At 29.0% G+C, this 14,721-nt stretch overlaps 1 protein-coding gene across 1 annotated transcript in view; it reads left to right on the top strand.

Moving 5' to 3' along the window:
- LOC126905410 (uncharacterized) overlaps positions 1–8,602 on the top strand; it is a 29,962-nt gene extending 21,360 nt beyond the window's left edge. The window contains exons 2-5 of the mRNA XM_050685082.1: positions 1,570–1,670; positions 2,356–2,494; positions 7,891–8,037; positions 8,112–8,602. Of these exons, the coding sequence (XP_050541039.1) occupies positions 1,570–1,670; positions 2,356–2,494; positions 7,891–8,037; positions 8,112–8,335 (611 nt within the window). The 3' untranslated portion in view covers positions 8,336–8,602. The remainder of the gene's footprint in view (positions 1–1,569; positions 1,671–2,355; positions 2,495–7,890; positions 8,038–8,111) is intronic.
- Positions 8,603–14,721: the final 6,119 nt, after the last annotated feature.

Consider the following 14,721-nt stretch of genomic DNA (forward strand, 5'->3'; position numbering starts at 1 on the left):
GCAACAGAAAAAAAAAAAAAAAAAAAAAAATACATCATAGTAAAATTAATACCTTCTCAGCTTCGCATCGAAGCTAAAATTTGTCCTAACAACCTATCTTCTATGCGCAAATGGCTACCGTATTCAAAAATATTTTTGTGTTAAAATCCTGGGTTTTGTATTTTATTTTATTTTAAAATATGTTATAAGGGCAATACACTGACTTTAATGAATATTTCATAATTTAATTGACATAGAATAAAGTTCATAAGACATAAGAAATTAAACTTATTACAATTTTTTTACTTTTTTAAAGTCGAAAAAGTAATTTTCAAATTTGAATTAGCTTAAATTGCTAATTTTATCATGCGAAGAAAATAACGAACAGTTGCCAAATCGGTAACAATTGTATCTTTCACGCATAGAGTATGAGGTTCGAAATCGTCTGTGGCAATTAAAATTTTGTATTTTTTTGAGTTAGAAAAAAAAGTGGTAACAGACACACACAAAAATAAAAACACATTATGGTAAAATTAATACCTTCTCAGCGTCGCATCGAAGCTAAAAGTTTCCTAGGACAACACATTGACATGTGACTATCGAAAAATTTCGTAAATACAAACTTAATGGATTTCTTTTAACGAAATTAACGAATAAATTTATATTCGTTAAATGATTCATCTTAATAAAAAAAAAACATTCTTATCTTGCAACTCTTGTATGATTATAATAATCATACAAGAGTTCATATAAAGTATGACAATATAATATTGTCATACTTTATATGAACCAACCTAGAAAGTGTCAAATTGCAAAGTCAACAATAGCTATACGATGTACATAATTCATTGATTCAATGGAGGAAGGTCATTAAAAGTTACACCAAACTTTTTGCCAGCAAATACGATTAAATGATTTTTGCTAACTAAACATATTTCTCCGGCCACAATTTGTTAAGAAGTGCGCATTTGTCTTAAGATACTTATAACAATTAACATCACTTCTAGTATTTGTTTAACCTAAAAAAATGTTTATAATTGGCTAATTAGTAAGTGTTTTGTTTTTTTTGTGACCTTATCAATTCAATTAATGAATTTTTAATATAAAAGAAGCGTATTTATAACCATCTCCAACATTTTTTTTTTAATAGGCTTTGTAACGTCGTATTAATAACAAAGCACATAAGTCAAATTTTAAAAATAAAGAATGATCTATTTAACGTAAAATCGGCTTTTGAAATACTTAATTATCTTAAAAAATCACTTAAAATATGAGTTAATGTTCAAAAAATAGTTGTATAATTTCTACTTGCATAATTTTTCCATTAAGATGTCAATTGGCACATTATAACAAAATATTTGAGGGTCTAACTTCAATTCTCCCCTCCTTAAAAAATTTTTTATATATATTGACACGTAATTATCATAATTTTTGGGCATCGGCTACGGTATTAGTAATTGTTCCCTTCCAGACCACCAGATTACGCATATATGTCGCATATATATTGTGACTATGGTAAAATTATTTTACCATCTTATAAATTCAAATTAAATGTTTGTAATTAATTTAATAGATTTTATCTCTTTTTAGTTCCATTTGGAATTCGTCGTTTAAATGATGCAGTATTCTCAAATCCTCTAGGAACAAAACAATGTAAAGTTTCCGGAGTGTATTATAATCACAGTCAAAAGGTATAGTATAATAAGTTAATATTTAAAATATTTGTTTTCTATAAGATGGTATTTGTGGAAAAATAAAATGCAAATCTTTATTTATATTTCATTGTATTATGCACTTCGAAAAAACATTAGGGTAGGCTATAAATCAAAGTAAAATTGATAAATTGTTGTTTTTATTCATTTATTTTATGCATCTTTCATACTAGTAAAAATTTTTCTAGTAATACCAAACCTAAACAAATATTTGACCCTATTTAATATTAAAATCGGTTGAAAAAAGTCACTACACACTAAAAAGAAAAGCTGAAGTCTATTTTATAGACAATGTATTATACAGAGTTATTGTTTAGCTATGACTCAAGCGGTATTTTTAAAAATATAAAACATTATATAATTTTTTCTTTTCAGAAGATAAAAATATACTCAGTTCTATAATTTTCGGAAAATAATTTGGTATTTTTCCTAATTTATTGCGTAAGTTTTAGATGAACATTCATTCTGTATAAAATTATATAGTCTATTTAAAATTTGTTAAAGTAAATGGTCTATTCTTTTTAATTTACATTACTCGTATTACTACTATTATTTTCAATAAAGAATCTTATTAAATTTTACTTCTGTTATGATATATTCCATAATTTTTATGAATAATAAAATTGTTTTTAACAAAATAAATTACCAATAATTAATTTTGCAGATATTATTTACTGATCGCTGTAAAACGTGTTTATGTATTGATGGGCAAATATTTTGCTACTGGCAGTGCGATGAAACTACGACGGAAGTAATTAACGATGTATTAGCAGTAGAAGTCCAGTTCTCATCACCAGCTACAAGTAATAAAAAATAATTACCATAACACTTTATTTTATTTTCGTTTCTAATGTTCAACTTTTTTTAATTAATATATTTTGTTTTTGTGAGTTCAAAAACACAATATATACATTAGTATCTTAATAAATTCTATATCTGTAAATCAAATATTAATTATAAAAAAAAACCAGCACAAGGGGGGTCGCGGCACAGTAGGGACATGGCATAGTTGAGTCAAGTATAATGATAACTAATAGTGATTAAAATCACTATCATAAAAAACGCTTCGATGCAAATCTGTAGATAGTGTTTAATTTTAAAAAATTGGTGGATTATTCCAAAAGCTACATGATTTCCTATTTCCTTGTTTATATCCTGATTACAAGTTTTATGGTTTGTAAGTGTAATATATGAATAAATAAATATTAAATGGATAATGGTTTTATTTAAAAAATAAGTATATCAAATGAAAGAGGTATATAAATAGTATTTATCATTAAAAATTTGTATTGATCCCTATATTATTCAAAAATTTATAGCATTTAAAATTAAAAATATAAAAAAGAATTTTTTTACAAAAGTCTTATTTTTTTATGAACTTTGATGTTAGTTTTCACCATGAAAACAAACTAAAATCTGAAATTTTTTTTTTCATATTAAAGTATATGAGTTGTATAGTTTCAAAACCAGCTATAAGTTAATTTTTTTTAAACGATTTTTTTTGTATTTTCTAAATGGTAAAACTGTACTAAATGTCCTGTAAAAATATTGTACTTAAAAACAGGCTATACCTTGTTTAAATTAATCATGGAAAAATATGGTTGGTTTCAAAATCATCCATCTAACAATGTCAATTTCAAAACAAGCCATAATTAATTATATGTTTTTTTCGCAGTAAAATAATAATTGATAAAATATTTATATACTTCTTTCATTCGACATACTTTTTATAAAAATAAAATAATTTCCCTTAATACAGGGGGGGTTCAAAACTTAAAAATATATATAGAAAGTAGAACTTTTGCAACTTCATTTTTGTAATGTGCTCCGGAAATACTAACACTTTTATATATGTCTTAAATTAAAGCTAATGTAATATGAGGCGTATAGTTTCAAAACCAGCTAAAACCATTTTTAGAAATTTTTCAGGAACAACAAAATAACATAATGAGGTTAAGATATATCTCAAAGATTTTATAATATATATGATATTAAAGCTTGAGAGTGTAAACACATTGTGTGTGAATATTTATTAGTTCTAATATTATATTATTGTTAATATTATTAATTCTATCCATCTTATCCTCAATAATATTTTATGTGAAGAGCAACATAGATTTCGTTCAGGTCGTTCAACAGTCACTTATAATCTCATTCTCTCATCCTACATATATGATTCCTTCAGTCAGCAAAGTCAAGAAGATGTCATTTACATGGACTTGTCGAAGGCATTCGATAAAGTAGATTACAGGATTCTAATTCAAACTCTGTATAATCTAGGTATTGGTAATCCTCTATTGTCTTGGGTTCACTCTTATTTATTTGATTGTCAATATTTTGTTTCAACTTCCCATTCGACCTCCGATACCTTCTATACATATTCTGGAGTACCCTAAGGTGCAATTCTTTCTCCTCTTCTGTTTGATATTTTCATCAATTCCGCACTATCAGTCCTCCGTTATTCTAAATTACTGATATTTGCTAACGACATGAAACTTTTCCTCCGTATCAATTCCTATCTGACTGCCACCTACTACAAGAAGATCTATTGCGGTTTACTGACTGCAGTGAATCCCTTGGCCTCTCTCTTAATAATAATAAATGCTCAATCATGTCATTCTTCTGTTGTAATTTTCACATTGTGTTTCCTTATTCTATTAATAACATTCCTTTAATTCGTTACTCTGAGTCAATACATGATCTTGGGTTTATTCTCACACACAATCTTTCTCCAAACAAGCACATCCAACATATCTCCTGTAAAGCCCTCAAACTCCTTGGTTTCATCTCCCGTATTATTCAAGAAATTAAATTATCCAACCCTTTTAAAACTCCCTACACCTCCCTTGTTCACCCCATCCTAGAATGTGGCTCTGTTCTTTGGGATCCCCAAACAGCTTGTGCAAGGGAATCACTATAAAGGGTTCAAAGAAAATTTTTTAACCTGGCAGCATTCCGCCTTAATATCCCTCACACTCCTCATGATTACTCTCCTGTCATATTTACCCTACATTTCTCCAACCATACCGATTGACGCCACAATTCGAACCTCTCCTTCCTATATAACCTCCTATCCAACAAAATAAAATTTATCCAACTTCTTAGCCTTCTAAAATTTAAAATCCCTCTTCTCCCCACCCATTCTAACACTACATTCTTCATACCCCCTACCCATCTCATTTCCTTGATTCCGCCTCAATGATTCGCCTTATGCGGTTGGCTAATAATGATTCAGCTTTCGAATTATTTTAATTTCGTTTATGTTGTTTTAATTTATATTTTGGATCAATGTATATATAAATTTAATTTTGTTAATTGTTTCTCACTAATTTTTATTAATGATGTTTATGATGACTGTTATTTATTTATTTATAAATTTAACGGGCATAGCCCTTTTTTACAATTTAGATTAATAACAATTTAAACATACATAACATAAGTGAGTAATTCACAGCGATTCAACAGAACATAAATAACATTACGGAGTAATTCACAGTGATTCAACAGAAATATATGAATATAAATATATAAAAATACAAGCTGCTATGAGGTACAAAAATAAGAAAAATAACAAAAATACAAAAATAAGGTGGTTAACAAGATAACATAAGTGGGTCCATATTGGCACTATTTAAAATTCTTCTAATGGGCTCATTTTGTAAGTAATTGGTAGAACAAATAGGGATAAAAAAAGGAAAATAGGAACGAGAATTTCTCTGAGGAACTTTAAAATTTATTAAATTCAGAAGACNCTGAGGAACTTTAAAATTTATTAAATTTAGAAGATATGGTGAATCAATATTTCCATTCAGCAATTCATTTAGAAATTTAATGCCTGCAGCAACTCTACGATCAGTCAGTGACGATAAATTAAGGTTGTTTGCAACTGGAGAATAATCATGAGGTTCATGTTGGATACCCAATATAAATCCAGTATGCCGCAAAAATCTCCGTTGTACCCTTTCAATTTGGGTGGCATCAGATAAGGAATGAGGGTTCCAAACAATAGAACCATATTCTAAAATTGGCCGAACCAATGAAGAATATAATATTTTTAGTGAAGAATGTAGTTTTAAGTTAGCAGCTAATCTTATTATAAAGCCGAGCTTTTTCAACGCTTTACAGCACACCATTTCTATGTGACACTTAGGATCCAATGTTTTACTAAATTTAAAACCAAGGTCAAGTACAAAATCATTAATTCTTACAACATTAGCACCGCAAAGACTATAAGAAAAAATAATAGGTGACCGAGATCTAGTGAATGTCATAACACGACATTTTTCAAAGTTAAGGGTTAAACCTATGTTTAAGCACCATAATGTAAATTTATCTAGGTCATTCTGTAGCATAATACAGTCATCAGTAGAACTTACTTGCAAGAACAACTTCATGTCGTCAGCAAAGCACAAAAATTTACAGTTTAATAATACATTTTTTATACTATTTACAAATAATGAAAATAACAACGGAGACAAGTGTCCACCTTGTGGTACCCCAGAGGAAGCTAAAAATAGTTTAGATTGTGTCCCAAACAATTTCACCCATTGATATCTTTCTTTTAAATAGGAGTCAAACCATGTCGAAAGAGGCTCCCCAAAGCCATTTAATTTAAGTATATTAAGAAGAACTTCATGATTAACAGAATCAAATGCCTTTTTGAAATCTGTGTAAAGCACATCAACCTGGGAGCCTTGTTCAAAAGCATTTAAAACAAAATTACAAAAAACCAAGTTGCAAGTGGTAGTTGAGCGCCCAGGACTAAAGCCATGCTGTTCCTCTAAAATTATATGTTTTAATGAAGGACGAATTACATTAAGGACGAGCTTTTCAAAAATTTTTGAAATGTGAGACTGAACAGAAATAGGTCTATAATCAGACACAGAAGCAGAGTTAGTGGTTTTGGGAATTGGTGTTATAGAACTTAATTTAAAAATAGACGGATAAATGCCTTCATGTAAGGATTTACTGAAAACTAGCCAAAGAGGAAAAGCAATATATGACCTCAACTGGAAGAGCAACTCACCACATAGTCCATCCGGACCAACAGACCAATTCCTCTTTAAGTAACAAAGCTCCTGGTGAACATCATAAATACTTAGACTTACCGAACTTGGTAAGTCATACTGTAAAATACCTAGTTGTTTCCTCATTTCCTTGATTCCGCCTCAATGATTCGCCTTATGCGGTTGGCTAATAATGATTCAGCTTTCGAATTATTTTAATTTCGTTTATGTTGTTTTAATTTATATTTTGGATCAATGTATATATAAATTTAATTTTGTTAATTGTTTCTCACTAATTTTTATTAATGATGTTTATGATGACTGTTATATATATTTTTGGACTTTGCCTGTATAAAATGTTATAAATAAATAAAATAAAATATTATTTTTCATAATAAAATTGTATTTTTCAAAAAGTTATAGCATTATTAAGTTAAAAATATAAAATTGAGAATTTTAACACAAAAGTAGCATACGGTAGCCATTTTTACCGTGAAGACAAAATAAAGTCCAAAATTTGTTTTTTTTCCACAATAAAGTATATTACATAAGCTTAAATTTAAGGTATATATAATAATGTCATTATTTCCGGACACACTTTCAAAAGTTAAGCTGAAAAAGTAGTAATTTCGAATCCCCCCTTATAAGCAGGTAAAAGGTCAGATTTATAAAAAAATATATAAAAATGATAGGTAAGTACCCCACGTATCTATATAAATAAAAATTATATTGCTTTGGTTATTTTTGAAAAAGTTATGGCAGTTTTAAATAAAAAAAAATGGAAAAAATGTCAATAATTAGCGATTTTTAAATTTGTAATTTTTTTGAAGATTTTCCCATTTACGGGGAACGATGGAAATTTTTCAATTTTTAAGGGTAATGTCTTTGACTAATACGATTTATGATCATTTGACGTATCGTTGAAAGAAATCGATTCGATGAGAGCTGAAAAGTGGTAATGGACACAAAAAAAAAGAAAAAACACATCATAGTAAAATTAATACCTTCTCAGCTTTGCATTGTGCTAAAATATATTAAATGATTAAGAAAAAAACATTTTTTTAACATTTATATTGTATTAAATTAATGTTTATTATTAGTTTAAAATCGTTTAAAATAATTAATGAATATTATAACACGTTTATGATTATTTTACTATTCCGAAAAAAGTTTTATATAAAAGTTGTATACAGGCTTGTCAACTACTATTGTGGAGTCTGAAGAAAATCCTACTTCTACTATATCTGGATTATTTAGTACAATGAATAGCCCTCAACGGAAGAAAATAATTTCAAACCTTTCAAATAAAACAACGAATGAACAATTTTGTGTAGTTATGGGTACATAAAAAATAATAGCAATTTTACTAGTTATGTAATTTATAAATTCATACAGTTATATCAACTTTTTGTAGGTGTCAAGTATAAATTAGGCAGTGTTCTTCCTAGGGATACTGGTTCATGTTTGGAATGCCAATGTGGACAAAATTCTCAAATAACGTGCAGTCCTAAAGATTGTATTACTTTAAACACTTTAAATGATGAAAACACTTCCGAACCAGAATTTTATGGCAACAGAAATGATGAACAAAATAACGAAAATTTTAATTTGGATATGTTTGCCGTTAACATCGTGTAAACTATATACACACATAAATAATTAAGACATGAATATTATACACTTAGACAGAAATAAAATATAATTAATGACTGAATACACATATTATTATTGAAATTGCTATCATTAGAACTACATCTATTGAGAATAATTAAATAATAAATACAATTATAATTAAATTATATATATTAGGGTGGCTCTTATTTTATAAACTTTCATTGATCGATCTCCATACCCGTCAATTTTTTTCGTTATTATATGTAAGTCATTCGGGTAAAGTTTAGTTTTGATAACTTACTCCCTTCAGGTGCCGAATTAGGGTTGAAAATTCACTCAGAAGGGTAATTTTTTTAGTTTTTAACATTATTTCTAAAACTAACACACTTAGCGTAAAAATGTATAAAACATAAATTGTATATTTTAATATTTTAGTATTTTCTTTAAAAAAAGTATTTATAAAATTAAGTTTTTTTTATCACATATTTTTTCGAATGATGCAGTTTTATTTAAAAATTTTTATTTTTTTATTTTGCTCAATGGTTAAGCGAGAATCTCTAATTGAAAAAACAACACATTCATTGCTAAAATAACATAAGTGTTTTATAAATTTTTTTATAGCAATTTCAGCTATCTGCTTATCAACTATTTTACTGGATCTTCAATTAAATTAGGTGCAGTGAACCAGATTTGAGACTAAAATTTAATGACAAAACAGATTATTTATAAAGCCATTTCTTCCGTTGGAGTCATTTAAACGGTTTTTTAAATAGTAAAATTTTAATGATTAAATATCTTTTTTCGTCCAACGTGATAAGTGATGTGCTTTAGGCTGATAAAATGTTATAGTCTTGCTATATTATCATAATCTTCAGAAATTCTCTATAGTCATTGCAAGAAAATAGTTTTGTACTTTTTTTTCAGAGAATTGTAGTATTTTTTGTCTATAATTTTTTAATATATTTAAAATTGTATCATTAGTCCAAATGATGAAATATTCAGTTTTATTTATTTTTTATCAGTCATTAACAAATCTCTTAAAAAGTGATATGTCTGGATCAGACCACGGAACAAATTTTGCTTCAACAAAAACGGCATGAAGTATTATTTTAAAAATATGATGTTTGCATGCTAAGATCAGTATATTTCTTTCTAACTTTTGATTCAATAATGCACAAGCACAATTTAATCGACCAGAGTTATACGTTGTCGTGTCAATTAAAAAGTCTTGAACTTTATTTAATAATGCCAACTCTTCTAATTCACATATTTGTTTTCCAACTAATGTGGGTAAAATTTTAGAAACCCAATGCACTATAGCAAGTTCTATGTTAAGTTCAAAAAAACTATCACAACATATAATTGTAAATGATAAAATATGCTTATTACACAGCACTTACCATATCAGGCATAAATAGTTAACGATTAGAGATAAAAGTTAAAAGTCTCCGAGTATAAATTTATACTCGGTTGCAACACACGGTTAACCATTTGTTAATTGACAAATTATATATTTATGCAAAAAATAGTAAAATATGTAAAATTATTTAAATCAAAATAACATTAAAATGATATCGTATATAATTTATATAAATTTCGTGATAACAGCTAAACTATAAATCTGAATAAAATTTTATGTAAGACTAATGTTTTAGAAAATTTAATTTTACATATTTTTTATACGAAACTTTTTGTTGTAAAGTAATTATTTCGAAAGTTAAGAACGATTTATGTTCAAAAAGTGAATTTTAGCAAAATGTTTATTCATTTTTTTGAACAAGTATAAATAATTTTAGAAAAATTTTATAAATACTTTTTTTAAAGAAAATATTAAAATATACAATTTATGTTTTATACATTTTTACGCTAAGTGTGTTAGTTTTAGAAATAATGTTAAAAACTAAAAAATTACCCTTCTGAGTGAATTTCCAACCCTAATTCGGCACCTGAAGGGAGTAAGTTATCAAAACTAAACTTTACCCGAATGACTTACATATAATAACGAAAAAAATTGACGGGTATGGAGATCGATCAATGAAAGTTTATAAAATAGTCATCCTAAAATATATAGTAATATTAAGTAAGTATATATACAATATATACTTTAATGTTACAATAAATTATCGTACAATTTTTTTTTAATTTCTTTAGATTAATATAATATTATATTTTATGTAAACATTATATTATTATTATTTTCCATAAATTAAACTTTATCCATAAGGCATAAAACAAATTATTTTTTTTCGCATGTATTGTAGTAATTATTTTAAAATAAACAACTGTACTATAGTACAGATCATAATATTATGTACTCGTATAAGTAATATTTGATAAAAAGCTAAAAGCTTAAGTGTAACAAGACTTTTTTAATAGCTAGAAATATCAATATTAAGTTTGATTACTAATTACATTCCCTAAAATGAACCTTAGCGTGATATCAATACATCTCTAATTTACATAATTACAAACACACGCTATTTTGTCACATTGATATTTTTTTATCCATTACTTAGATTCATGATTTTAAAATTCCAACTATTTTTAACTTTCATAGTTAAAATAAATTAAATATATCGTATGTATACGTACATATCTTTATAAACAATAATAATATAACTTTTAGTTTTAAATGAAGATATGCTGATAAAATAAATTTTTTATAAAATTCAAGATGACAATTTAGCATAATTTATTTTATTAGGCAAAAAAATTGCTCATAGTATTTCTCAAATCAAGTAATAAAGGGTAGCTTAGTTATGTTTTAATTATTTGGGTATCTGTAAAAAATGAATCAAAGATTTCTATACGACTGTAGATATAATACTATTTATATGCATATTAATTTTACACACAGTAGTGTAAATTTGACATAAAATATCTAATATACGTACACAAATTTTTGTTACTATTTATCAAAATTTTCTCTTGGATACTAGCAACGCGAAATAAAAACGTTTTGTATTCCTTAGGGCTTCACCAATCCAAAAATACTCCAAAAGTAGTTCAAAATTCTTCACTCCCAACAGACATGAAGCACTTAATCAAAATAATATTGATGAAAAAATGATAGTTGACAGTGACAAATCCTAACTTCAACGCTTTCTATATTTATAACTACACTTATCAACTATAATAAATTTTGTATTAAAATTAAAAGTATAAACGGAGAAGATGACTTTTCTATCTTCATCATCTAAAAACTATTAACCAATCATGCGTCTTATTACCATCAAGTAATTAAATTATTAAATGTCAATTAAGTTGAGTACTAAATTTACCAAATTAAAGAAGAAAAACCATATAGACTTGTAATTAAAAATCTACACCATACTATAACAATAGCATTTATTAAATATGAACTTATCTCAAAGGTTTCAATGCTTGTAGTATAACTAATGTCCTTAAAAATCAAACTAAAGCTTCATTTTCACTATTTTTTATTGGTACTGAAGTCACATAACAAATATATTCAAATCTGAAACCCTACGCTACACTAAAATAAAAGTAGAAGTTCTATAGGCTAGGCCTAACATAAAAGTCAATTTTATAAGCACTCCAAAACATACTATAAAGAGCTCCTATATGTGTCCATTATAGAAAATATCACTTTTCAATTAAATACACTAATACAGTTAAATTTGCTCTATGAGATGACTATCACCCGTCAAACTAGAGAGAATGTGTAGTATAACTTTTTTTTTTTTTTTATCACGATCGACATAATGTTGGCTGCCCTAAAACTAACGTGAGGTATTGCTTCAGGACGACCGACGTCGCTATAAAACTCACACTGCCATGTTGTGACTCAGCCCAAAATTAATCAAGAGCCGAGTCACAACGCGACGTGGCGTCCACCGTTAGTTGAATCCCGGAGTGGGATCCGTTGCCCAGGTCGCACCACGTGGAGGTGTGGATAGGACTTCGCTGTAGGTTGACATATAATTCACAAGAAAGAAAAAGATAAAGAAAACACAAAGAGCGCAGGAGATACCCTAGTTGGCTTCTCCGGCCCTCCCGACTTTCTCGCACAGTCTTTGGCCTCATGGTTTTACGGGTGTCCTTCCCTGCGTTTTACCTGCCGCCAGGGGATTTGTTTTCGGTGTTGCCTTCACCTAAGTGGTCGCTTTACCAGGCACCGGGCCCACCCGCCCGTTAACAATTTCTCTTAAACTTCTTCTTTCTCGCCTTAATCTCAAATACGTGGGGTCGGCCACCCTTATCCTAAACTTCCACTTGACACGATCTCCCACATCATTTACGCTCACATCAGCTGTCCTCAAATCGCATTCAATAGCTCCCTCCATCTCTTTTTTGGTCTTCCTCTACCTCTTCTTCCTTCAACATTCATTTCTATAGCTGTTCTTACAGATTTCGATTCCTCATTCCTCATAACATGACCAAACCATCTACGTCTATTTTCTCTCATATTATCGACGATTGACGCTACATCTATACTCCCTCTAATATGCTCATTCCTTATCCTATCTTTTCTAGTCTCTCCACTCATCCATCTAAGCATTCTCATCTCTGCTACACTCATTCTCTGCTCTACTTTCTTATCAACCGCCCAACACTCTGAAACATACATCATAGCTGGCCTTATTACAGTCTTGTAGAATTTACCTTTCAGCCTCATTGGAATTCTTTTATCGCATAAGACGCCAGACGCTTCTCTCCACTTCAACCACCTGCACTTAATTCTGTGTCTTGCATCTTCGTCAATACCACCACTCTTTTGCACAACTGACCCTAAATACTTAAAACTATCCACCTCTCCAAACACGTCCTCGACAATTGTCACTAACCTACTAATTTCACCTACCTCGTGTTCCCCGTTGTCAAACTCGTACTCTAAATACTCTATCTTACTTCTACTTATTCTTAAAGCCTTTTCTTCAAGAGCTGTTCTCCACACCTCTAGCCTTTGATTAATTTCGTCCCTATTTTCTCCTATTAACACTATATCGTCAACAAACAACATGCACCACGGCACCTCTCCTTGTATTTCTCTAGTAATTTCATCCATCACTATAGAGAATAAGTAAGGGCTTAAAGAACCTTGGTGCACTCCTACTCTTATCGGAAAACCTTCTGATATTCCTCCTACACTATTTACCCTGGTACAAGTGCCATCATACATATCTTGTATTATATTAATGTACCTTTTCGGAACTCCTTTTCTCATTAATGGCCACTTTAAAACCTCTCTCGGTACTCTGTCATACGCTTTCTCAAAATCTATAAATACCATACACAGCTTTTTCTTCTTTTTCCTAAACTTTTCTATAAGTTGCCTCACACAAAATACTGGCTCCATTGTTGACTTACCAGGCATAAATCCAAACTGGTTTTTAGATACCCATGTCTCATTTTTTATTCTCTTATCTATTACCTTTTCCCAAATTTTCATATTATGACTCATAAGCTTTATGCCTTTATAATTTCCAAACTCCTGTATATCTCCTTTACCTTTAAATATCGACACCACAATACTATTCCTCCATTAATTTGGTATTTTCTCTTCTAATAAGATTTTATTTAAAAGTTCCTTCAACCACCTTATGCCAACACAGCCTAATATTTTCCATACTTCTAGTGGCACTTCATCTGGTCCTACTGCTATATTTTTTTTCATTTATGCCACAGCCTCCAATACCTCTTTCTCACTAATTAAATCTACCAGTCCCTCAATTCACGAGATATCCTCTAATGTCTCTTTTGGGTACTCTTCATTCAATCATTTTTCAAAATACTCTTTACACCTTTTTTCGCATAATTATCAGCTTTTTATTAGCCTATCATTTAACTCATCATACCTCTTAAACTTCGCCTTTCTTACTGTACACTTGGCTTCTTTGCACAAACGTTTATTCTCCATCTAGTCTTCTCTCCTTTTACTCTTCTGCCATACTTTGAACTGCTATTTCTTACTTTCTATGATTTTTTGAACATCCTCATCCCACCACCAGGTTTTCTTGTTTCCTGGCATTCTACTCCTACTCACACCAACAATCTTCTTTGCAGTATTCTTTACACAACTAGCAAATCTATTCCACACATAATTTATTTCTCCCTCGACAATCCACACCGTCCTCTCTTTTACCGTCTTTACAAACTTTTTTTCATTTTCCCCTTTCAATTTCAACCAACGGATCTTCGATTTTTCCCCTGTGTTTCTTCTATTTTTATTTATTCTCTTTCCAGTACACCACAACTCCATTACCATCAGTCTATGTTATGTAGTTACACTCTCCCTGGTATAACTTTACAATCTTTTACTCGCTTTACGCTATTTTTCTTCCACATAAAATAATCGATCTGTGATCTATTCCTCCCACTCTTCTATGTTATATAATGTTCTTCCCTCTTTCTAAAATAAGTAATAACCACAACAAGATCATACGATA

The sequence above is a fragment of the Daktulosphaira vitifoliae genome, unplaced genomic scaffold (assembly GCF_025091365.1).
Source record: "Daktulosphaira vitifoliae isolate Bord-2020 unplaced genomic scaffold, ASM2509136v1 Scaffold_4, whole genome shotgun sequence".
Lineage (NCBI taxonomy): Eukaryota > Metazoa > Arthropoda > Insecta > Hemiptera > Phylloxeridae > Daktulosphaira > Daktulosphaira vitifoliae.